Raw genomic sequence first — 23,714 nt, forward strand, 5'->3', positions numbered from 1 at the left:
GGACAGTCAATATGTTTACCTCGAATCCGAATTTAAAGGCTTGAGACACAATCTCCCTAGTGCGTGATTGAACACTGGGTCGATCGGCTTCCTCTAACTCCATTAGTCTCTGGGGGGTAGTTGTGTCTTGCATCCTGTCAATAGTCCAGCATAGTACATTTTGTACATGATGCATAGCTTTCTGTAAACATGAGTTCATTTATAAGTAAAAAAGGAGACAAACAAAATTTAATCTAAATCTATGAAATGATTTCCCAAGCAATTGGGTTGTTGATAATTATTGCAATAGACTGCCACGAAAACTGGTCTAAACATAATATGTATACATAAAAGTTAAGTCACCCAAAATAAATGGATACATAAAATTTAATATTAATCTTGCAAATCATTTTATCCGAGACAGATCTTTGGGGAATGGTCTATCTCAAAAGATAGTATACATGTTTTTTAAAAATAAATTAGCATACTAATAACGGATAAGTAGATGAGGGTTCGTATATCAACAGCTAAAAATAATTCTTAAGCAATAAGTTTGTTGGTATTGAAATAATAAAAATTACCTTCAACGGGTAATTTTAATCATTTCACAAATAAACAGTATATATTATAATAAATTATCAGTAAAATTTTAAGACATTATTTGTTGAAAATATGAGAAAGTAAGTCGTAACAAAGTGATTTGTATTAAGATTTAATTCTTACATATATTTTCTGTCTATAGTCTCTGAAGATAGAGTTGTGATGAAGATGAATGGAGACCGTCCTGGCAAACTGCGCTGTACTGAGAGTCCTCTCTCGTTCCTCTGTCAGAAGACATTGCATATCGCGGCACACACCCAATATCCTCCACCTGCACACAGAAGCCACAATATCCACAATGTAAGCAAAAGAGCACGACCACAGTTGAAACAGATTCTAAATTTTTGGATTGGTATTTTTTCCCTTTGTTTGACAGGAATTTTTTCCGATACTTCTATGTTTGTATTTTAGTTTTATTATGGTAATTACAGATTACCGGCAAAATATTCACAAATTAGCAACAATATTGTGGCATTTCATCAAACCACAATAATATTTAAATACAAATAAAAATATAATTGATTATGTAAAAATTATATTGAAGAGCATGCCATGAAAGACAATGGAGGGGTTGAAGCTGTACAATGAGTTACCCGTAGAAATAGAAAGTATTGAAATATTTCAAATTAATTTAAAAAAATATGTTCTTGAGAAATTTTGATAAAAATTGTCATGTTGTTTTGAACTAATTTAACAAAGCATAAATAAACAATAAACAAAAACAAATTAATTTAGAAAATATGTAGTTCTGTAAAATTATGTACTTACAGTCAGCATACTAAATTTGAAGTGATCGAGTCACGTGGAGTGAGTCAATGTGGAAAAATAAGAAAAAAGAAAAGAAGAAATGTGCGCTAGATTTTAAACGATCGTTATTTGTTGTTAACATGTATAGTAAATATTTAGTGTGTTTGTGGGCACTGTTATGGTACTTTAAATCGTTTAAGGTGATCATTATAAAAAATATATTAGTAATCCAAAAATTTTAACTCACTTAAGGGAGTTGTGAGATTCTGTGTCTTGTTCATTTGGCTTCACTGTCAGAAGATCCGCTTCATTTCCCAACTCTGTTACTCTTGTCTTAAGCCTCTCGGCCGCTCCGTCGAGCTGTCTCACGGTTAAGCAACTAGAACAATAATTAAACACAATAATGGAAGCTGATTTAAATAAAAAGAAAACAACGATATTCAAAACATGTTTTAGGCTAAGTGTCCACTTGAGATAAAATCTCGAGAGAAAGTCTCGAGATCGATCACAGGGTGTTATCCATTTGAGATCACTTGCGGTCTCGAGATAGGTATGAGAGACCCGACACTGACTTTAGTCTCGAGACCGAGACGATTGCGTGTCGACTAGAGAGTCAAAATAAAAAAAAAGAAGTATTGGGTACGGAAATAGGTGGATCGTCGAATTGATTTATTCGGATGTCGGCAGTGGAGTTTGAACAGGAATGAACATGTCCACTTGCGGCACGTGTAGTCTCGGCGATCAGTAACGACTTGTCTCCGAGAGTGCTCTCAGGCCCATATACATTTGTGAGTCTGGTCTCGAGACTGCTCTCGAGACTATTTTGTCTCAAGTGGACACTTAGCCTTAATCTCCCCGGACGAATCAGTTCGTTAAATAAAACAATTATTGACACCTATTACCCGATTTATTACATTGAATCACTTGATTTCATAGTAAATATTTTCTAGATTATTGATAATAGCATCATTTTCGATAATATAAGATTTTAAAAAATAACTGCTTCTAGTTTAGATCACAAAAACTCACTAGTCGAGAGATTTAAATGCTATATTTACCAAAATGTGAGTGGAGCAACAGTGGCTGCTGGTCGAAGACTTCTTGCCAGGAAGCCATTAAAGGTCCACTCCGCGGCCAACGTGGCTCTGGGAAGGTGCTCGATGCCCGCCCAGTCCGATAGGTAGGATAGGTATAGCTAGAAGTATATATTTCCATATTAGTAGACATCGTTTCTTAAACAAACAAAAAAGGGGTATTGTGTTGTTTCTGTGTATCACTTTTTAAAAAACGGAGCATGTTAATATAATCAATGATATATTTTTTATGTTTTATAGAAAACAGTATAACACTGCAATTATTCATTATGAACTACATTCATATTTATTTTTTTAATATAAATATGATGGCGTCGTTGAAATATTTTATTTAATGCGAGTTACACAGTTGCCAGTTGTATAAAATACAACGGAGATTATTTATAAATCTGATTAAGGAATCTTATTTTACTCATCACTTTTAAAAAATATATATTTCAAAATGATGCAATTTTGTCTTATAATATGACATGTAACATTGTGAATTTATTTCTTATGACAAAATTTAGAAATTTGAAGAATTCATCAGAGAACTATCAACTTAACCAGTAGCCTGATCACAACTGAGTTATAATTTAAGGTAAATTAATCAATTCTCCTAAAAATGTAATGTCGATTAGTGACAGTACGAAAAGTTTTAAAACGTCAAGGTTTTCCGATATTTTTGTTACTTAAATAAGAATTATTCGTCTCCGATTAATTTACAAAATAGTGTCGCATACCTTATAAACCTCATCGAGTGTTTTATCAAAGGTGGCCACAACAGTTTCAAAGAATTTTCTGCAAACGGAATTCTCATCTTCTTCTGTTAGTGCTGTTTTTGAGTGACGTACAAATCGTGTTCTGATACGCACCGCGATAGACAAACCATCGCGTAATTCACTGATCAGCTGAAAATTATTCAAGATTATGTAATTAAAAAATTTTCATACAGAGAAAAAGCTGTAGAAAACAAATTGTACCTAGTCAATGAAATAAAATGTAACTAAGTTTTTGAAATCTTAATGAGGAAGTTCGGTGATTTTTAAAAATTTTGTTTTATTTGTCCCCAACTATTAAACTAAGCCAAAAAAAAATTTCAACCTATGATTTTTTAAAGTTTTGAATTTATGAAATTACTGTGTATGATGCCTTAAGTTCTCTTCCCTCACTTCGCGGTAAGTTCTGCCCATTGGCCAGTTGGTTTCCGGCAAGCTAGAAATCTCTCACAATACTCTATAATTGGTTGATTCGGAAGAACTAGTGACGACATTCAAAATAGTTCACTTTTATTCTTTTTTCATATATTTTTAGGAAACTTTGCCTTACAATTTAATGCTGTAATTTTTACAGCGCGTCAGAAAACATTTTTTTTTAAATCCAATTTCCTGTAACACTGAACTTCCTCATTGTATAATTTTTGGGTACCTAATGGTAATTAAAAACTAAAAAAGCACTTCAATATTACCTAATATTACACTGTGTAATGTATCAAACATGTTACATTTCACAATATGCTACATTTCTATTTAAATATATCATATTTGTAGCATTTGATTTTTACAATTATTCAAAAAAATCTCACTAAGTGGCTGTGTGTATCAATGACAGCGCATCAAAGTTTGACAGCCAGCCATTTTGCAAGGATTTATTATTATTTATTTATTGTGTTCTGAAAGATTGGTCTGTATTTTGTTGGAATAGAATATTGTTATTCATATTTTTATTTAAATTTAAATGAACATTTACATTGAACAGGTACCTAATTCTTTTAATATTTAATGAGTTTTCAAATAGCACTAATATCATTTCTGCTCATACTGCGCTTTTTAATGGATAAACTTGATACATTATTAGTTTTATCTAATTTTAATGCATTAATAAGCTTGTTTTTTCATGAAAAAAACATTTTGTTACACTTTCACGTTTATGTCCGCCTAATGGTCAGTGCGTTTGCCTACCATGCAAGAGGTCTTAGGTTCAATTCCCAACATCGTTGACATGAAGTGTTTAAAGAGGTGTTTTTACAGTAATAATATTTCATAGTCCCTGGACTGGCACCTGAAGCGTAAAACTGAACATCTTCATGTAACAAAAAATGATCGAGATACACTGCGGTTGGTGTACTAATGTAGTTTCCTATTCACCATTACGTGAGGAAAGGGAAACGAAGAACAGAGATGTTGTTAATGGTGCATTAATAGACATTTTAAATATCACAAAACACTTTTATTAGTGAACAAGAGCTATCAAAATAATTTTTGAAAGAATAATCAAATACGATACCTGTTTCAAAGACAGGACAGAAGGTTTCTCTCGTTTAGTTTCCAGCTTCATAGAGAGAAATTCGTGAATGTTCTCCAGAGGAAGAGTTGACAGAAGTAGGAAGAGGCTTCTGTACGATGGAAGTTGCATCTCCTGCGTTTCTTTCGACCAAGCTCCGTACCTAAAGGAAATATTCAATAATCATATACAATAATGCAGCTACAGCTCTATTCCGTGTTTTTTAAAATTATTTTTTATTTGTTAATAGACTATTAAACTAAGCCAAAATTATTTTTTTCAATATTTAAATATCGTATTATCAGCGCTAGGATTTTTTCAAAGTTTTGTATTTCTGAAATAACACCGCGTGTGACATCAGAGGTTCTCTTAAAGTTGCGGAAACAATTATAACTTCAAATCTAACAAAAAAAACAAAGAAATCACCCCTTGAACTTTAGCTAAATTACACTTTTTACAGAATACGTGCAACTGACTTTTTGTTTCAAATTTTATGGAAAAATTTTACCCTAGTGGTGACTTTTTAAAATAAATTATAATATCTAGTATGTATACAATATAATAAACTAGTCACCGAGTGATAAACATGTTTGAAATCACTTTTATACACCGATTATCGGTATGTAGCAGATCGCCTACATTGAGCATTGTAGGGTTAGACAAATAAAATATAAATTGTAAACATCATGAATTTATGTGTTTACCCGCAGTTTTTATAACCGAGCGTGCACCATTCACTTTCCCGGAAAGGCTATTCTCAAGCTCCACAACTCAGTTTGTCAGGAAGTTTTTCTTGGGGTCGGCTGTGGAGGAGGTAGTATTAAATTTTAATCATTGACCTCTGAGATGACTGTTATTATTCATAATGAAAATTGATTTTAATTTCAGTACATAAAATTGTTCTGTCAACTCATTCGCCGCGGTTCTTACATACTTCTGTGAGGGCCTATGACAGCACTATTACGCAGTGCTCGCAGCACATGCGAGCAATTTATTATCAAAAAGGTTTGTAGCTTAAGTATTCATAGAGTAAAGAGTCTATATTATATTGATGATCACTAACAAAATAAATGTTTAAACTAATAAATAAAATACGTCAATTTTGAGCGCGGGGAAATGGTTTAGATTTTAAATGTTTCAATCGAGTCACCACGCCACGCCGCCTCCGCTCTTCCGATGAATTCAAACCGAGCTCCCTTAAACGGTCTTGATATTTATTTATTTATAAATTTATTTCAAAAAAATTATATACATACTTAATAACAGGGAATCTATATAAAACCAGTTAATGTCAAATGAAAACGGAGTGTTCTCTGTTTATGATAGTCTCAATCTAACATGGCACAGCCTGATCTAAGATGGAGATTTTCTATCTTTAGAGCATAAGTAGTCTTATACTAATAAAACAATAACATAAAAAAGAAAAACTAAAACTACTTAATAATAAATGCCTAGCTAATCAAATGTAAGAAATTAAAAATCGTTATTATACAAATATAAAGTATTTATATGTGCCAAGAATACATGTTATTTAAACATAAATAATATGGTATAATATATAATAAAACAAATATAAAGCAATTAAATACATAAAAATATAAATAATATGTTTACCAATTATATAAAGTACGTTTTTTGATTTACATATATTTTTTTTAAAATCTCTCGCTACACTATTTATATAGGCGGCCTCCGTAGTGTAGTGGTCAAGACGCTTGACTCACGCACGGAAGGTTCCGGGTTCGATTCCCGGTGAGGACACAAAAATTAAAATGTGATTTTTCTCAAGCCTGGGGGCTCTGTGATGTAATTCACCACTGTAATTAGGCCTCCTGGCTTGTTGTGGTGCAAAAAAAAAATATAAAAAAATGTTTTAAAAAATATGTGCAGTTTTTTTTTTTTCAAGAAAATTTGTTTTACATTTTGAGTCTTTTATATTTGGCAATAAATCATTCAATATTTTTGGAGCAATTCATTGTATTGCTTTTTACCAAAGGCGGTTGATATGATGTATTACTTAGAAAAACTACCATTCATGATATGCTTTGTCAATTCATTAAATTGTTGGCCTCGTGGTCAGCACATTTGCCTGCCATGCAAGAGGTCCCGGGTTCGATTCCTGACATGGTTGATATGAAATAATTATTTAGAAAGGTTTTTTACACTAGAATATTAGTCCCTAGTCTGAAGCGAAAGACTGATCATATTACCACCATGTTAGAAAAATGATCAAGATACACTGCGATTGGTGTACCGATGCAGTGCCCTGTGCACCATTAGGTGCAGAAAGGGAATGAAGAAGAAGATGTTAGTCCTTTTGATTTAGAGGCAAAAATATTCTAAGTGATAAATACCTCCGCAGATCAATGAATTCCTTCTTTAATTCATTAATGTCCACTTTACAACGCGAGTATTTCTCATATTCAAAATCTTCATCTGAGTTATCATCTATTGGGTTTGTATCATTGTGATCATCTTCAGTTTCTTCAGTCTTTATAACATCCTAGAAATTAAATGTAATTATTTCACTAAATGTTATTAAATCTTCTTTATTAATTCTTCTTTATATATATATATAATTCCTCTGTACGTGTGATGTCACCGAACTTCTCCTAAACAGCTAAACCGATTAACGTGCGGTTTTCAGAGAAATATAGATCTTTGTGCTGTGCGTGTTCGTAGATATTAAAATCTTCAATCTAATATGTAAAAAAAAGTAAGGAGCATAAATGTTTTTTTCGTCGATCTATCAGGGTTGCATTCGAGGAGAATGCATTTGCAAAAAAATGAAAGGATTTTGTTTTTTTGTGTATAAAAAAAGTTTGTTTTTGAATGTTTACAAACAGCATTTATTTTTTGTGGATCTGAGACACAGATTTTTTCCTTAAATTCCTTATAATTTCTACCCATTTATTTATTTTTACTGGATTTTTGGTAATACTAAAATAATATTAAATTCAATACATTTTTAAAAATCGTATTCCTAAATAAGTACACCCCTCCGTTGGTGAGAAGACCGGAGTTTGATGTTTGCAAAAAGAATGCCATATTTGAAAAAATATTTATATTATTTTTTGGAATTCAACCATAAACAAGTACCTAGGTACCTACTTAAATTCAATATAATATGAACAATTTTTAGTTTTGGAATTTAATCAAAAACAAGTACCTACTTATCAATGAAAAGTCTTTTTCCAATCTAATAGCAGGCAAGCCAACGTTCGGGAAGGACAACGTCAGTTGACTCAATTAGTATTTGTAAATAACCACTTACTGACTTTTCTAAGTCTAACGGTTTCGTCAGGACACCAATTAAACCAACATGCAAAACCCGCAATACACCTTCACCATAGTTGTTGCACACAAATGTAAAACCAGTATGCCATGTATTTTAATAAGTAAGCCTAATGTGCACTGATTAGGTTACTATTATCGAAACCGGCAGAGGTATCTGGTTATACATAAATATATAATAATATTCAGTAAAATGTTTGACCACAAAGTTAATGCTTTAAATATCAATGGTAATTATTTCACATTATTCATAATGTATTCACAGATTAAAAATAAAAATAAGCGTGAAAAAAAGAGTATATCTACCTCTAACTTCTCCAGAGTCATTCTGGTTTTCTTCAACACAACCAAATGAAGTTTTTCTAGAAAATTTAAGGCCCTTCCGATACTTCGAATTTTAAGCATTTTTTCTATGTACTCTCTGGAAAACCAAAAACATACTTAAACATGCCTACCAAATAAATTAACATCTAACAGAACATACCGTCTATTCAATTCTGAACTATTCCAAATGCCAAAACGTAATAGGGGAGACTACACTTATGGAGAAATGGAGTCAATGTTAAAAATCTTAAGTCTACAAAAACATAGAAACAAAATTGACTCCACATTTACGTGTAATTTACTAAATGGCTTAATTGATGTACCATCGTTACGGTAAAAATTGGCATTCAATGTTCCGATCCGCCGGTTGCTATCTAACATAATGTCCTGTTCCTTGATCAGCACAGCATAAACTATGACTTGCATGCACCAATGTCCTGATTGTGTCGCATTGTAAACTAGAGACAAGATCTGGACTTATTTGGTGTAAGTCTTTCTAGATTTAAATAATCACTAAGATAGACCAGATCTTTTCTTAAGGTAGTATTAATTATTTAATTTTTTATCCTAGCTTTAATTTTCTTTAATTGTATTTTATTTAAATTGGATCAGTATATACTACAAATAAATGTATTTATATTATTGTAAAATTGTTAAACGTGAGAAAATCATGTGAAGAACTCAAAGTCTAATTACCTTTCAAGAGGTTTAAGATAGTTTATATTTTTAATGTTTGGCGTTTAGGATAAATGGAAACTATTGAATAACTTAAAAAGTATTGCATATTTAGCAATTAAGATTATCCCCGTCGGATTATACAGAAAGGAAGGGAATTTACAGAGAATCATATTCTGTTTCGAAAAACTGGAGTTTAAGATAGCTTAAAATTTAATAGACGATACAACTTACTATATTTAATTAATAAATTACCTGTAAGGAGATGTTTGGTTAGGATAATACAATCGTAATTTAGTAATTTCCACTATGTTTCCCATATCAAATACACCGGTCAATATATTGTGAGGTTCCTCTATTGTTTCGGGGACAGAAGACACAAAACCACTCTCGTTAGAGTTGACACTGCCGGTCGAAGAATCAGCACTTTCGTAGGGAGATTTTGGCACATCACCCAGCAACACCTCGTTCTTTCCTCCCCTATCATGATCCCCGTCGGATTTACTGACATTTAAATGATGTCCACTACCCAAGTTAGGCTCGCAGACTTCATTGGTTTCATTCTGGTCCAAATCTGACAGATTGACTTCGGTGGATTGTATTCGAGTTATTTCGATTTGTACGCTGGAATTATGATTCTCATTTTCGTCATCTGAATTGGGATCACACTGTTTCTCCGCTTCGTTATCAGACGAAGTATTTGTTGCACACGTGGAATCAATATTAAATTTTACTTTGGATGTGTGTTTTAATTTGCACGAGTCCTCAGACATAACACTGCTGAAGAAAAAATAAATTAAAGACAAATTTTAATAGTACTTCGAGATTATTTGCAGAAATAACAGTTTTGAAAGGAAGCTTACCTTCCACTAGGTTCATTTGTTTTACCATCAGTCTTATTTCTGGATGTATTCTTCCACCTGTGGGTGACCAGCAGTTTCTTGATTATAAGCATTAAGAGTCTCTGGTGGTGAACCATATTGAACCAAAGACACATCGCCTAGATAACAAAAACATATTGTTCAACAAAGAAGTAAGAATAATAAATTAAATAAGAAATTGACATTAAATTTTACATCAATAAGAGAGTTTGATTCCAAGTAAAACCGATAGAAAAACTTCAGAAGGCGTTTATCAAATTACTCTTTGTTCTCATTGCTGATTCCACTATTTGGATACTCCGTTTAACTTAAATCAATTTCCATAATGGGGCAGGTTTTTATGTAATACAAATTAAGGTAGAAGATGACAACCATAATATAATAATTTAGTAACACAATATGAAGAATTAAAAAAAAACTATTTATGTAATTTAAATGCAATTCCACTGAAAAATTTCATTAGACAACCTCGATAAATTCACAAAATTATGATTGTTGGATGAAATGTGAGTTAATATATCTGTACTTTAAAGGATAAACCACGGGAGTCACATTGAATGGAATGTTCAGGAAATGAGATTTTGTGACTGTGTGATTTATAAAACATGATAATTTTTTAACCAAATAAGATAATTTGAATCTATTAAGAACTTTAAATGTAAAAATAAAGATTATTTCGATAGTAAAAGTACTTATTAAAATAGTGTATCAGAGACTACTAATGTTTTTAACATTAAAACAAAATGGGCTTCAAAATTTTTATTTCAACTTAAAATAACATTTTTATGACGAAAGTGGACTTCTGTAAACACAGGAAACCCCTGTCTTCCCTGTCACGAGCAGTGCGAAACGGCTCCTCCACAGTTCTAATCTTGGTCCATTCTTGGATGTTTCAAAGCCCGGAAAGCTGTTTTCTTCTGACCCCTCTAGGTCTCTCGATCTCCTCCTATATGACAAGCTGAAGTATGGCATCTTTATCCAGCTAAGGGTAGGTAATCCCGACAGAAAATTTAATCGATGAGAAGATAGGAAACCACTTTGGTAAACAATTCCCCGGGACATCACTATGGAGAAAAACCGAACAATGTTTTTTTTTAAATACTTTTATTTCCTTTTTTAATTACTATAAAATAAAAAAAGTGCCTTATATTCTTTTACAGAATATTTTCTTTTCTCTTTCTTATTTAACACAAAAAAATTATACCTGTCTATTTATAATAGGAGCAAACATTTCTTGTATACCTACGAACAGGCCATGCCTTTGTGGGATTTTTGTTTACTATTTTTACTGTTAATATGTATTTCATTGCTATGAATATCCTTTATTTTTTTAATACTCTGTTATGCCTCTTATGTATATTGTAAACAAATAATAAAATAATAATAATGGCCTTGAGTCCCTTAAATGTGTAAAACCAGGAGTGTGAAGAATCTTTCGGCTCGACATAACGAACGACACACGACAGAAGATAAGACCCAACCTAAATGTTACATAGTAAAGTGGGTCACCTTGGTCTTGTCGGTGAACTCCTTGCTGGTCAGCACGGGATGCTGCAGCGCCATGGCCTTGCTGGATGGGTACAGGGCCTCAGCCTCGGCTAGGGAGTCCAGCAAGCCAGCCACCTCCCTCATGGCTCGTCCGATGGCCCGGCTACACCGCCCGCAGTTGATGCAGAGACACTCCGATTTGCCAGTCACACCTGGAAAATTTATTCCACTGACTAAAATTTACTTTTGTTAGAACGGGTTGAAAAATAATTTACCTGGTTGGCAGACAAATTTATTACATTGACTGAGAGGCGCTGGCGTTTATAGAAATATTTGCCTTATTATTTAAACAAATATTTAAATTTTGGAGTAATTTTAAAAAACATAGTTGTAACAGGTTGTGGTTTCATGGGTAGTCGCCGACTCCGTGTCAGGAGGTCCGAGGTTCAAATCCTGCTCTATCACAACTTGTTTCCCATTTTCTATTACAGTTTTTATGACTAAAAGAAAATGGTCAATAAAAAATCATATTTGGGCAGAACAACTAAAATATTTATTTATGTAAAAAAAAAAGCATTTTTTAAAGGAATAACCCGCTAAGCCTCTATTTTGAGGCTTGTCAGCAGGTGGGATAGAGGGGATATGGAAGGAGGTAATGAAAAATACACCACAACACCCAGACCAATTGAGAAAAAAATATTTCTTGGATTTTTTTCTTGCAACTGGCGGGAATCGAACCCGCGACGACAGTTTCACAGATAGCCGTCTAACCAACGGCGCCTGCCTATTTGAACCAGCTTGTGGCCCTGTGGTAGTGTTGTGGACTCAATGATTACAAAGAAACATTACCTGGAGTGATTTCACCCTCAGAGCTGCTAGAATTCCCGACACCACTGTCACTTCTATTTACGTAGGCCAAAGTGGACCAGATAGCCTCTCCGGTACATTTGGCATCTGTGTTTACGAATCTGAAAATGGAAAGTTTATCATTTAATTTAACGCATTAGAGATCTACATTTATGTTATCTTTAAAACTTTCACATGGAAAATTCTACAAAATCCTATGACCATCTGTTCATTTTGTAAGATATAGAACAAAGCTAAAACTTTAAAAAATCTACTGATGACCATGTATATAGTTAGTGTAATCTATAAAAATATAAGCCTTGATTTTTTTTATTTGCTTTATAAGAAACAAAACAAAACATTATGAACATATTACAACAGAGATGAAGAAACTTTTAGAGAAGGTAATATAGAAGTCTAGGCATCTACAGGGCTTATGATCTGTCATTGGATGGTTTAAGTGGCCACTTTACACACTGTGTAACATTCACCATTCTGATCATATTTGAACATCTACATTCCTTCAATCCTTTCATCTGTTGATGTTTGTGAAGTTAAAGAGCTGAAACCTTTGTTTATGCGGGTGAGATTCATCTAATTGAATTATTTCACCTGCATACTAGGCAACACCTAAAAAAAAAATATTTTTCCATTTCTATGCTTCTTCATGGACCAGGTGACAAAGGTTTCAGCTCCTTAACTTCACAAACATCAACAGATGAAAGGATTGAAGGAATAAAGACGTTCAAATATGGGCAGAATAATAATTGTTATTGTGTGTAAAGTGGCCACTTAAACCAGCCAATGACAGATCATAAGCCATGTAGATGCCTAGACTTCTATATTACCTTCTCTCAAATGTTCTTCATCACTGTTATAATATGTTAATATTAACAGCTTCCCAGGGAGTTGAATCCAGTCCTTGTCTACAAAAATTTGGAATGTATAGAACTTGTATTTAAAATATTGTTGACAAAACATTATGTCGTTTCCCCAAAGGGGTAATCAGTGAGGATAGAACGCCATATAATTCTGTTTTTGCATACAGGTCCCGTTTCCTCTACATTCATATATCCATGCACGTGCGCTGATTTTCCTGATTTTTGACATGTCCATCTACAAATATTTGTAGGATTTGGTCATGCCATGCCTTTTGCAGTTTTCCTCGTTTTGGATCCATCAACATTCGCACTGTAAATCTTTTTAGCCATTTTTTCAACGCCCATTCGCTCTACACGTCGAAACCAACAATTCACCTCTTTCTTGATGTTGTCTACAATGCTAGTCTCGGCCTTGCATTCTGTGAGGATCTCAGCATTTGTGCACCTATGGTATATAGTTTTACCACACATTCGCCTGAAATATAGCATTTCGACAGCATTCAGTCCACTTTCGTCCTTATTTTTCCTATTTAGTATTTGAAATATGAAAATTTAGACACTACATTAACTCTTGTCGAACTAGGGTACAAGGACTACGTGTCATATGTTATATTCTATACAATTCTCCGACTTTGTTGAGATCAGGATCTCTCTATCTGAAAGTTAAATCTATTGTTTGTCTACAAATATTACATACCTAATACATTGCTTACTTATAGTCCATGATTTCTTGCAGTAGAGAAGGGACTTCATCTCTCCGCGAGCAAAGGAATGCATCTTGCTGAGTGGGGGTGCGACCAGCCCTCTTGGCGCATACTTCCAGCCATACGAGGTCCTTCAGTTCGTTCTGCCACGTGTGCTCCTCCACAGACATCTGTTGATTTTAAATACTGGATAGTCAACTACTTTTGGGTGGATAACTTGTAAAATTTGCTTTACCGTTTATTTTAAAATTTATTTTAACAGAGGGGGGAAAATATTATTGAGAGGGGAATATGGAAGTCTAGGCATTTACAGGGCTTATGACCAGTCATTGGCTGGTTTAAGTGGCCACTTTACACACTGTGTAACATTCACCATTCTGCCCATGTTTATACATCCACATTTCCTCAACTCTTCCATCTGTTGACTTTTGTGAAGTAATGAGCTGAAATCTTTATAATAAAAAAAAAATCCAAACACTTGGTAACAATTTCACATGTCCGAACATGCTCGAATAGAGCAAATCGTCATCATCATTCCCTTTCCGCACCTAATGGTGCATAGGGCACTGCATTGGTACACCGATCGCAGCGTATCTTGATCAATTTTTTCACTACATGAAGTTAAGATGATCAGTCTTTTGCTTCAGATACCAGTCTAGGGAATATGAAATATTCTAGTGTGATAACACAGTTTTAAATAAATATTTCATATCAATCGTGTCGAGAATCGAACCCGAGACCTCTTGCATGGTAGATAAAAGAGCTGACTATTACACCACGAGGCTGACAACAAAAGAACTATGTAATTGTTTATTCACCAATTTTATTCGTTTTTTAAATATACTAAAATGTATTACATATAATTTTAAATACTACACATGAAGAATAAATATCACATTTTATACTAAAATGATTTAAAGATATACTAAGGGCATAAACAAAACTGTGCTAAAACAGGAAGCCAATTCGTATATGATATGAAATGTACTAGCCAAAAAGCTGAAGTCACATTATTTCAAAATTAACATTATAATTCCACTTTGAGAATCAATGAGGATCATAAAACAGACTGAATGCAAATAGATAAAAAATAATCAAAATTGAGTTAAAAATATACCTAGTACATATCTAAATAATAAACAACAACAACAACAACAAACCATCACGCCGTTTCCCCGTAGGGGTAGGCAGAGAGGATAGAACGCCATAACACTCTATCTTGGCATACAGACCTCGCTTCCTCTACATTCATACATCTTCTCATGCACGCACGCCGATTATTCCTACTTTTGACATGTCCATCTTCAAGTATTTGATGGACTTGATCGTGCCATGTCTTTCCTCGTTTTCTGCATCCATCAACATTTGCATCGTAGATTCTTTTAGCCGTTCTTTCGCTGTCCATTCGTTCTACATGTCCAAACCAACGCAGCACCCCTTTCTTGATTCTGTCAATAATGCATGTTTCAGCCTAACACATTTCACGGATCTCGACATTTGTGCACCTATCATACATCGTTTTACCACACATCCGCCTGAGGGATCGCATTTCGACAGCATTCAACCTACTTTCATCATTATTTTTCCAATTCCATACTTCGCTCCCATACATTAGAGTTAGAACTAGAACTCCGTTGTGAACTGCTAGTTTAGCCTCCTGCGATAAACATTTGTTTGCCAAAGTAGATTTTAGTGCACCGTTCACCCTGTTCCCGGCACTCACCCTCCTTTCAATATCTTTCTCAGGCCTTTCCGTCCCTAGTAAACATACTTCCCAGGTACACAAATTCTTCTACCTGATTCAGAATATCTCCATTCACGCTGATCTCACATTTAGTTATATTTTCATCCCTTTCAAAAACCATCACATTCGATTTATCAACATTCATAAGCAAATCGCTTTTCTTGCATACATCGTAGACTTTTGTTACCAAGAAGTGAAGGTCTTCTTTGCTGCTAGCAAGAAGCACGGCATCATCCGCATACAGAAGACAGTCAACAGTTATACCACTCATTTTTGCTTCAATTTTTTTTATATCCAGTAGGTTAAATTTACTGATTTAAAATAAAATTATTTTGCTTTGTAATCAGTTTGAAGTGAAATCACAAAAACAGTATGCCCCTACCTGCTCAATTACCTTTATTAACTATTCTTTATTGTTGGTATATGGATGATTATGTAAATATTAAGATTAGTTTGATAACGTCCTCATGTTATAATTACACAATAAATGCAGAATGCAATACAGAGAAATTTTATTTTGGATACCTTACCAATAATAAAACCAGTGTTTCAAATTTTAAACCTCCATGTAGTTTTTTTTTTAAACCATGCCAGATATCACATAATTCAATATACTTGCATAATTATATTAATGTAAATGAATTAATCTGTACAATACATAAAGCAAAAAATAAACTAACATCGTTCGGCGATACATTTTCAGTGCTAAGGATTTCTGAATACTTTTTACGGGTGCATCGTTGCATATTAATCTAGATGTCCAATTATCCAAACATTCGAGCTTATTTCAACAGCGGATGAAATAAACATAAGTTATACATTTGGCACTTTTGTTTTTCTTTAATTAAAAAATGAATCACTAGTCATTTAGTCACAAATCAATCTTAGAACCATACACACATCGAATAAGTGTTTGTTATTGAACTGACAGTTACAAAATAGTTAGACAAAAGTATACAATAAAATTAAAGTGTCATCAGTATTACAACAATACTGTTGGTTTGTAATAAATTATTATTGTGTTTATGAAAAATACACGTAACAAGCGCATTAAAAAAGTATGTAGTTAATTTGGGCACCAGTGAAATGGAAAAATAGAACAATGAGGAAGATCAGTGGTTTTTTTTATATAAGGATTTATCAAAGTTTTGTAATTTTATTTATTCATTTATACATCAACGGTTCAATAACCTTTTACAAAAAAATAATAATTTATAGAAATAATCACAGCAGTGCACAATCATCATGTAGTACATAGTATGAAATAATAGAATAATTAAAACTAAACAATTTAGTAAACATATAATACAAAAAGTTAAAAAGAAACATAACATTTCTAAATAAAGATAGGAGAAAATCTTATGAACTAAATGTAAATATAACACAGTAAAGTTGAGAATAACCAGATAATAATAATAAAAAAAATAATACAACATTAGTACTTAAAAAATAAAAGTTTTTTGAGCAATAAAAAAAAAAAAAAAAGTTAAATTACTAAATAATACCTCTATTTAGTGAAATCATCATCATTAGTTGGTTGGAAGAAGTTGCCATTTGGCAATAAATCCACCAATGTACAATTTAAAATTATGTCTAACATGTTAAATAAAGAAATAAAAAATCACGTATTCCAGGAAACAAAGTTAAATTTAATAATATATTTAAAAATAAATCCATTATTTTAATTTAAAAAAAAGGAGTAAGAATTAGTTTAATTCATGAACAGAATTTTAAAATTACTCATGCAGACTACATTTGTCAAGTAAATAAATAAATATCAATTTTGATAAACCCATTTGGACATCCCATAGAAAAACATCTTCACTTACCGCTCGTTTACAATTTTTGTCCATGTTTCCCATTCGGATCAGCATGCTGAAGGTGGTGTGGAAGTTGGCCCGGCAGTCGCCGGAGTATTCCTCGCCGTCCAGGGACAGGCTCGAGGGGGGGGCATGCAGCGGGGCGGCGGGGGGCTGCGGGCCAGGGGCGGGGCCCTCGCCCTGGGGGGCCACCGCCGGGGGGCACGACTGCTCGCGCCCGCAGGGTACCGGCTTGGAGGAAAGAGACATGAAGCGGTTGCATGACTCCACCTGGACAAGAAAAATACAACATTGTTAGTTGAAGTATAACAATGCGCATTGACAGCTCGTTAAGCTTTCCAGATACATAGTTATTTTTATTAGATCATTGGTAAGCATAGACCTCTTTCTTCTCTGACTCATATGGCGTCCATGCGGCTCGACTGTGGAATCATCTTCCATCCACCATCAAAGATGTTACAACATTATCTCTGTTTAAATCACGTCTGAATAAACATCTCCTTTCTCTTCCTTAATCTTTCCTCTTTTCCTCCTTTCCTCTTTCCTCTATCCTATTTTTTTCCTATTGAGTAATAGTTTTGATTTAAGGTAATTTAGTACGTTTATTTCTATTTTAATATATCTTTAGCTTTTTAATATTTTTTTCTATTGAATATGTTCTGTAACTTGAATTATAAAAATAAAACTTTTATTTTATTGGTTGGTTGGAAGAAATTGCCATTCGGCAATAAGCCCGCCAATGTACAGATAACATTATGTACAAAAGGTTAAATAAATAAATAGATAAGCCTATGTTGGTGTGCCTATTTCCTGCAAATATTTTGATTGTGTTCTTCCTGCAAAAAAAACAATCATCTTTAGACAATATTGACAAATTTACGGAATCAAAACTGGAAACTCTATCATCCCTAATTCCAAGAAAAACTTGTTTTCCAGCAAAAAAACTTCCTTTCCAGCAGGGTGGTTCCAGACTGGAATAAATTCCAAAGCCTAGTTGTCCATTCCATTTCAGTCAACCAGTTCAAAAACCGTTTAGATGTTTTTTTTTTAAGGAAGAAAAATGGAGACAAAAAGCAGTACACAAGATATAGAAGACTAAGCTCTTCAGCTCTTTCACTTCACAAAAATCAACAGTGAAAGTGCTCCCTCACAAACCCAAAATTGGTCTTTCCACAGGTTTAACTCGTACAAAATAGCAATATTTTTTTGTTGATTAATGAGTTACTCTTTTTAAAAAAAAATTCATAGATCGCGATTTTAATTTAATTCAACTGAACTACTTTCACTGCCCCTTTCACTGTGAGTTTGGCAAATAATATAGAGAGTCTTGGTCGTATATTGTTATTCATCCTCATGACCATATTGCAAACATGAATGGTAGCAACAAATGTATTTACTTGTATCACAATAGCCTATGCCCATTATAGTACCTTAAATAATTTGTATTTAGTGTTCAGATATTTTTTATTTTTAAATTTTTTTAAAAATTTTAGTTGAAAAAATATTATACATAATTTATATTAAATTTAGATTTTAAAAAAATGGTTACTTACTAAAGTGGGGATGTTCATCATATTGGGTATTTTTTCAACCTTGTCAATCCGACAGTTTTTACATTTTGCGATATCCAATTTCAGGTCACGTTCGTGACCTCGGAGTAATTTTAGTGAACGCCTTTTAGATTTCTTTGCCTCTGTGGAAATGAAAAACAAAACACATTAAAATTATTTTTGAAGCAAATACCTATAAAGGTTTTTTTTTTTATATTATGAATCACAAAACCAAATCAATATTTTGAAATTGTCTAAATTTTCAAAGACTAGATTTCAATCGAAAAATTCACTATCCTATTATTATTATTAAAAGCTCTAAATTTGTTACAGCGGTGAAGTGTGCCATAATTTTTTTTCTTTCTTACAACTCCTCACAATGATTTTTATTTTCTTTTTATTGTATAAGGAAATTAAAGGTTTTTAAAAATTATTTCTTACCCGAAGATTCATTAATAGTTGGATCACAGGAGCTAAAATCATCGGTAGTATTTCTTCTAGGAACTCGTGGAATAATTTGGGAAGGAACTTGCTCAACGTAGCTCCTGCAATAATAAATTAATAGTAATTATAATTAAATCAACCAACTAAAATCAATAAACACGAATCTAATGCCAAGCTGTCTTGCCCTGCAAATATTCTTCCACTCTACAGGTGTTCTTTAAACCCTGTCACATCCGAAACCACGATGATCAGTACGGGTAAGAAGACATATTAGCATATTTAAAAAAATATTTAGAACAAAGTTTTTTTTCAAATAAAATATTTAAAAAAACAAATGGTTGCTTATTTCTGCAGGGGAGAAGTGAGGGGAGCGCGGCGCAGTATCAGACTCCCCCCCCTTCCATTCATTGTTTGTCCCCTGCAGAAGTAAGCAACCATTTGCTTTTTTTGTTATTTTATTTTTTTAAATTTTATTCGTTCTAAAAAAATATTTGAATGTACTAATATGTCTTCTTGCTCATACTGATCATCGTGGTTTCGGATGTGACAGGGTTTAATGAACAACCTGTATAGTAGCTTTTTCCAAAAAGCCAGTGCTTGAAAAATCTTCTTTTTTTTTTTTTGTTAGTAAAGCCTGAATTTCAAGAGGTACCTGTTGTAGAATCGAATGCAGTTTGAGGCAAAATAATTATTAATTTTTCTTTGCATTACAAGAGTTGGATGCTCTCATCTCTTTAGTCTCGTAGAACAATAGAACGTAATTATGCAGAAAGCAGCCAGCCATAGAAAAGTGAAACTGAGATAATTGCACCATTGTGAAAAGAGTGAATAATCAAATCTACACAACAGTTGGAATATTTTTGACTTAAAAAAATGATAATCGATGAACTACTTAGTTTAATAACAATACATGTGCCAGCCAGGATTTGTAGACGGTACCACCTGTTTCATGTACCAATAAGTAAAACATCGTATGTTAAAAATGCTTTTTTTCGTAGGACTTTTTCAGTGTACAATACAAAATTAAAAAATATAGATTACACAAACATCACACTAAAAATTAAAATTTACACTAAAAATGCATTATGTAACTTGGTAGACTTTATAATAATAAATATGTACATCTCCCTTCCCCTCTTTATCCTCTCTTCAAGCATTTTTGTCGTAATCCCGCCCAATTTATAGTAACTTAATGTTCTTAAAATAAATATTTAAAAAATCTTTGATTATTGAGTATACGAAAATAAATTTTAGTATGTATAAATTGTATGCATTTATTTGATATGTAATATATTTTCTTTACTAACTTTGTATACTATGTGGAAATCTGTTATTAGTTCTGAGTTTATACACCATATCTGTTTGTTTACTATAAATATGTATGTTGATTTCCCAAATATTTTTTTTTTTTAAATAATAAAATAATACATTAGTTTTTTTTAAATTACAAACAAGAATCTAATTATGTATTTGACCAATTTTAATGATTATTAAAGTACCGTAAGATTTTTCTGGTGCTGCTTTTTTAATATGTAAAAAAAAATTTTAGTACTTTTTAATTTTTATATTCCTTTTAATGATTTATTTTTAACACAATATGTTAGCGTGTTCATAGAATGAAACCATTGTGTTATAATATGTACATATAAACTTTTTATGCTTTTTTTTCCTCGTTTATCTACTGTATAATAGGCCTGCCACGTAAATATTTTTTTTTTACTGGACTGTATTTCATAGACCTTTATAACTTTAAAAATGTAAAAAAAAGTTATATTTCCCTATTTAAAAAAAATATATATATATAAATAAACTTCATAAAAAGTACATGTTTTTGTAAAATTCTAAACATATCTACTTTTATACATCTAGTAAATGTTATCACTGTAACTCTCCAAAAAAAGAGACTAACTCTTGTGCTTGGAGAGTTACTTACACTGTTTTAGTTGTTTATTTATAGGAGTTTATATAATTTTAAATACGAGTACATGAGAAAGAAAAAAAACGTAGGATATGATTATAAAGAAAAAACATAAAACAATAATACATTCATACTAATTAAAATTTAATGTTGTTTTTACACGTGTTCAAAAATTTCTTTAGATTAACTTTAAATTTATTTATTGATACATTATTTTTAATAGTTTTTAGTTCATTTGGAAGATTATTATAATTTTTTACACCTTTGAAGACAAAGCTATTTTGACCATGACTTGTATGGAATTTAGGAATTTTAATAGTATGTTGGTATCTGAGTGACTTATTCATCTCAAATTCTTTTATTTTTTCCTCTTTATAAATTTGTATAATAGAATTTATTTTATAAAGAGTGTCTAGTGTATGAACCTTAAATGCGAGACTATTTTTATTTACTCCCCGAATAATTCATATCAGACAAAGCCACAGCAAATCGTGGCTGGGTTCAGCTAGTCAACTATAAGTAATGTAACACATTCAGGCCCGGTGACTGTATGGTATATATATGGTATACCCATAAGTAGCTTGAAAAAAATTAGCAAGCCTAGCGAATAATTGTAATGAAAATTGGAAATAAAAAATTACATTTCCGATAAATTATAATACACAGTAAAACGGGTAATAGGCGTAACTCTCAGACAAAATAAACAAACCATTAGAAACATGATTGCTTATGATTACTCCGCTGATAAGGCCCTATCACAAGAGGGATAATTTAATCAATACATAATAATAATTGGTCCTTGTGATAATGTGTTATACCACTATACTAGCGGCAACTCATGAAGGCGATTCCTACGCCTGCACGCTCATAAAGTTCCGTAAATATTGGCAGTTAAGTATAGGTAACAAAAATGCTGTATTTTATTGTTGTAGGCGCCGCAATAGCCACGTACCTACTGGTGGATTTTTATAAACTGGCGCGTGCGCTATACTTACACCATGGTATGACATCGCACGGCATACGCATTATGAAAATAATCTTTTTTATCTCCTGTAATTATTTTCACGACAAAAAATTGTGTTGCTTTTAATTGACAAATATCTCCTTATTGTTTTTATGTATATTTATTTTTACTTTTTATGTTTATTAATTTACATATATTTTATTTTTCTTATTAATACTAGTATTTACAAGTATCTATAATTTTCTAATTATAAATGGTATATTCTGTAATTTATTTTTGTTCTTCAATTTTTAATTACTAAGGATATATTTTCACATTTATATTTATGCTTCAATTTTTATTATTATCGGTATGTTTTCCAATTTATATTTTTGTTTAATTTCTTTATTACCAATGTTTTATTTTATAATGTGTATTTATGCTTCAATTTTTATTCAATTTTTATCAGTATGTTTTCTATTTTATAATAATTATGTCTCATTTCTTTAATGCCATATTTTCTAATTTATTTTTATGATTCAATTTTTATTATTATTACTTGCATGTTTTCTAATTTATATTTATATTGATTTTTTCAAATGTTACTATTATTCTTTGAATTTATTAAGCATCATTTAATGAAATAATAGATTAAAAAAACACATGTAAAAAATAAGGTCCTTCCTTAACACAGGAATTCCCTAGCTAGTCGGGACCTGAAACAAAGAAACTCTGTACATTTTAAAACTGTGAAATACATAAATAAATAAATCTCTGTCTCTCTCGCGCTCACACGCGCTTATGAGCGTGACATATATAACTATTGCTTTATTAGTTGTAGTAGTATTTATTTTTAAACAAGCTTGTTTTTTATTTAATATTTTGTTTTCCTCATAATAATAATTAATAGTGTTATTAAAATATACACTACAAATTGTATCGGAAAAAATATGCATACGCACTTATTGATAAACAATAAATCTTGTTATTTATATACTTAAAACAATCTTCACAACTTCGCATTCAAGTTCTAGAGTAATTGACTATGAAAAAAAAATCATTTTTTCACATTCGAATTGCCCCTTGTTCTTGGAAGGACTATAATTAGTAAAATGCAAAATTTAAAAAAAATATTTGAAAAATTAAAAATAACGAAACAATTTATTTTAGTTAATTAATATTGCATTTTCTTAACCCATTGTATTTTTTTGCATGAACACAACCCTCTCATCTAACACCGAATTATAAAAAAAAGGTAGCACATTTGGTTAAAATTTCATTTAACATCCTGTAGACTTTAAATGCGTTAGTGTGCGTTTTCTGAACGCGCCAGCTTAAATTAAACCACCAGTACCATAGGAGCAATTTCATAATAAGGAATCCGCAATACAATTGATTGAATTTTATATTTGAAGCACTAACATTGTGGTTATTCAATATAATAAAATAAATAAAACAATTTTGTTTTTAACCACTCAATTTTTTTTCTACCAAAATAATTTCAATAATGACACTGGATT

The 23,714-nt window shown here is 31.9% G+C and overlaps 1 protein-coding gene across 1 annotated transcript in view; it reads right to left on the minus strand.

The window, feature by feature from the left end:
* The window catches only part of Mekk1 (mitogen-activated protein kinase kinase kinase 4), a gene marked incomplete at its 5' end in the record, with an annotated part of 33,677 nt that extends 14,243 nt beyond the window's left edge, over window positions 1-19,434 (minus strand). Inside the window, 16 exons of the mRNA XM_088243769.1 lie at window positions 20-181; window positions 703-850; window positions 1,574-1,705; window positions 2,385-2,521; window positions 3,143-3,310; window positions 4,686-4,845; window positions 7,037-7,185; window positions 8,283-8,397; window positions 9,231-9,755; window positions 9,839-9,975; window positions 11,366-11,556; window positions 12,194-12,312; window positions 13,785-13,945; window positions 17,349-17,609; window positions 18,893-19,032; window positions 19,331-19,434. Coding sequence (XP_088099895.1) covers window positions 20-181; window positions 703-850; window positions 1,574-1,705; window positions 2,385-2,521; window positions 3,143-3,310; window positions 4,686-4,845; window positions 7,037-7,185; window positions 8,283-8,397; window positions 9,231-9,755; window positions 9,839-9,975; window positions 11,366-11,556; window positions 12,194-12,312; window positions 13,785-13,945; window positions 17,349-17,609; window positions 18,893-19,032; window positions 19,331-19,434 — 2,809 coding nt within the window. The remainder of the gene's footprint in view (window positions 1-19; window positions 182-702; window positions 851-1,573; window positions 1,706-2,384; window positions 2,522-3,142; window positions 3,311-4,685; window positions 4,846-7,036; window positions 7,186-8,282; window positions 8,398-9,230; window positions 9,756-9,838; window positions 9,976-11,365; window positions 11,557-12,193; window positions 12,313-13,784; window positions 13,946-17,348; window positions 17,610-18,892; window positions 19,033-19,330) is intronic.
* Between the last annotated feature and the right edge of the window lie 4,280 nt (window positions 19,435-23,714).

Source organism: Micrasema longulum, unplaced genomic scaffold, assembly GCF_059751315.1.
Source record: "Micrasema longulum isolate JH-2025_06_02 unplaced genomic scaffold, ASM5975131v1 h1tg000226l, whole genome shotgun sequence".
In the NCBI taxonomy this organism is placed as follows: domain Eukaryota; kingdom Metazoa; phylum Arthropoda; class Insecta; order Trichoptera; family Brachycentridae; genus Micrasema; species Micrasema longulum.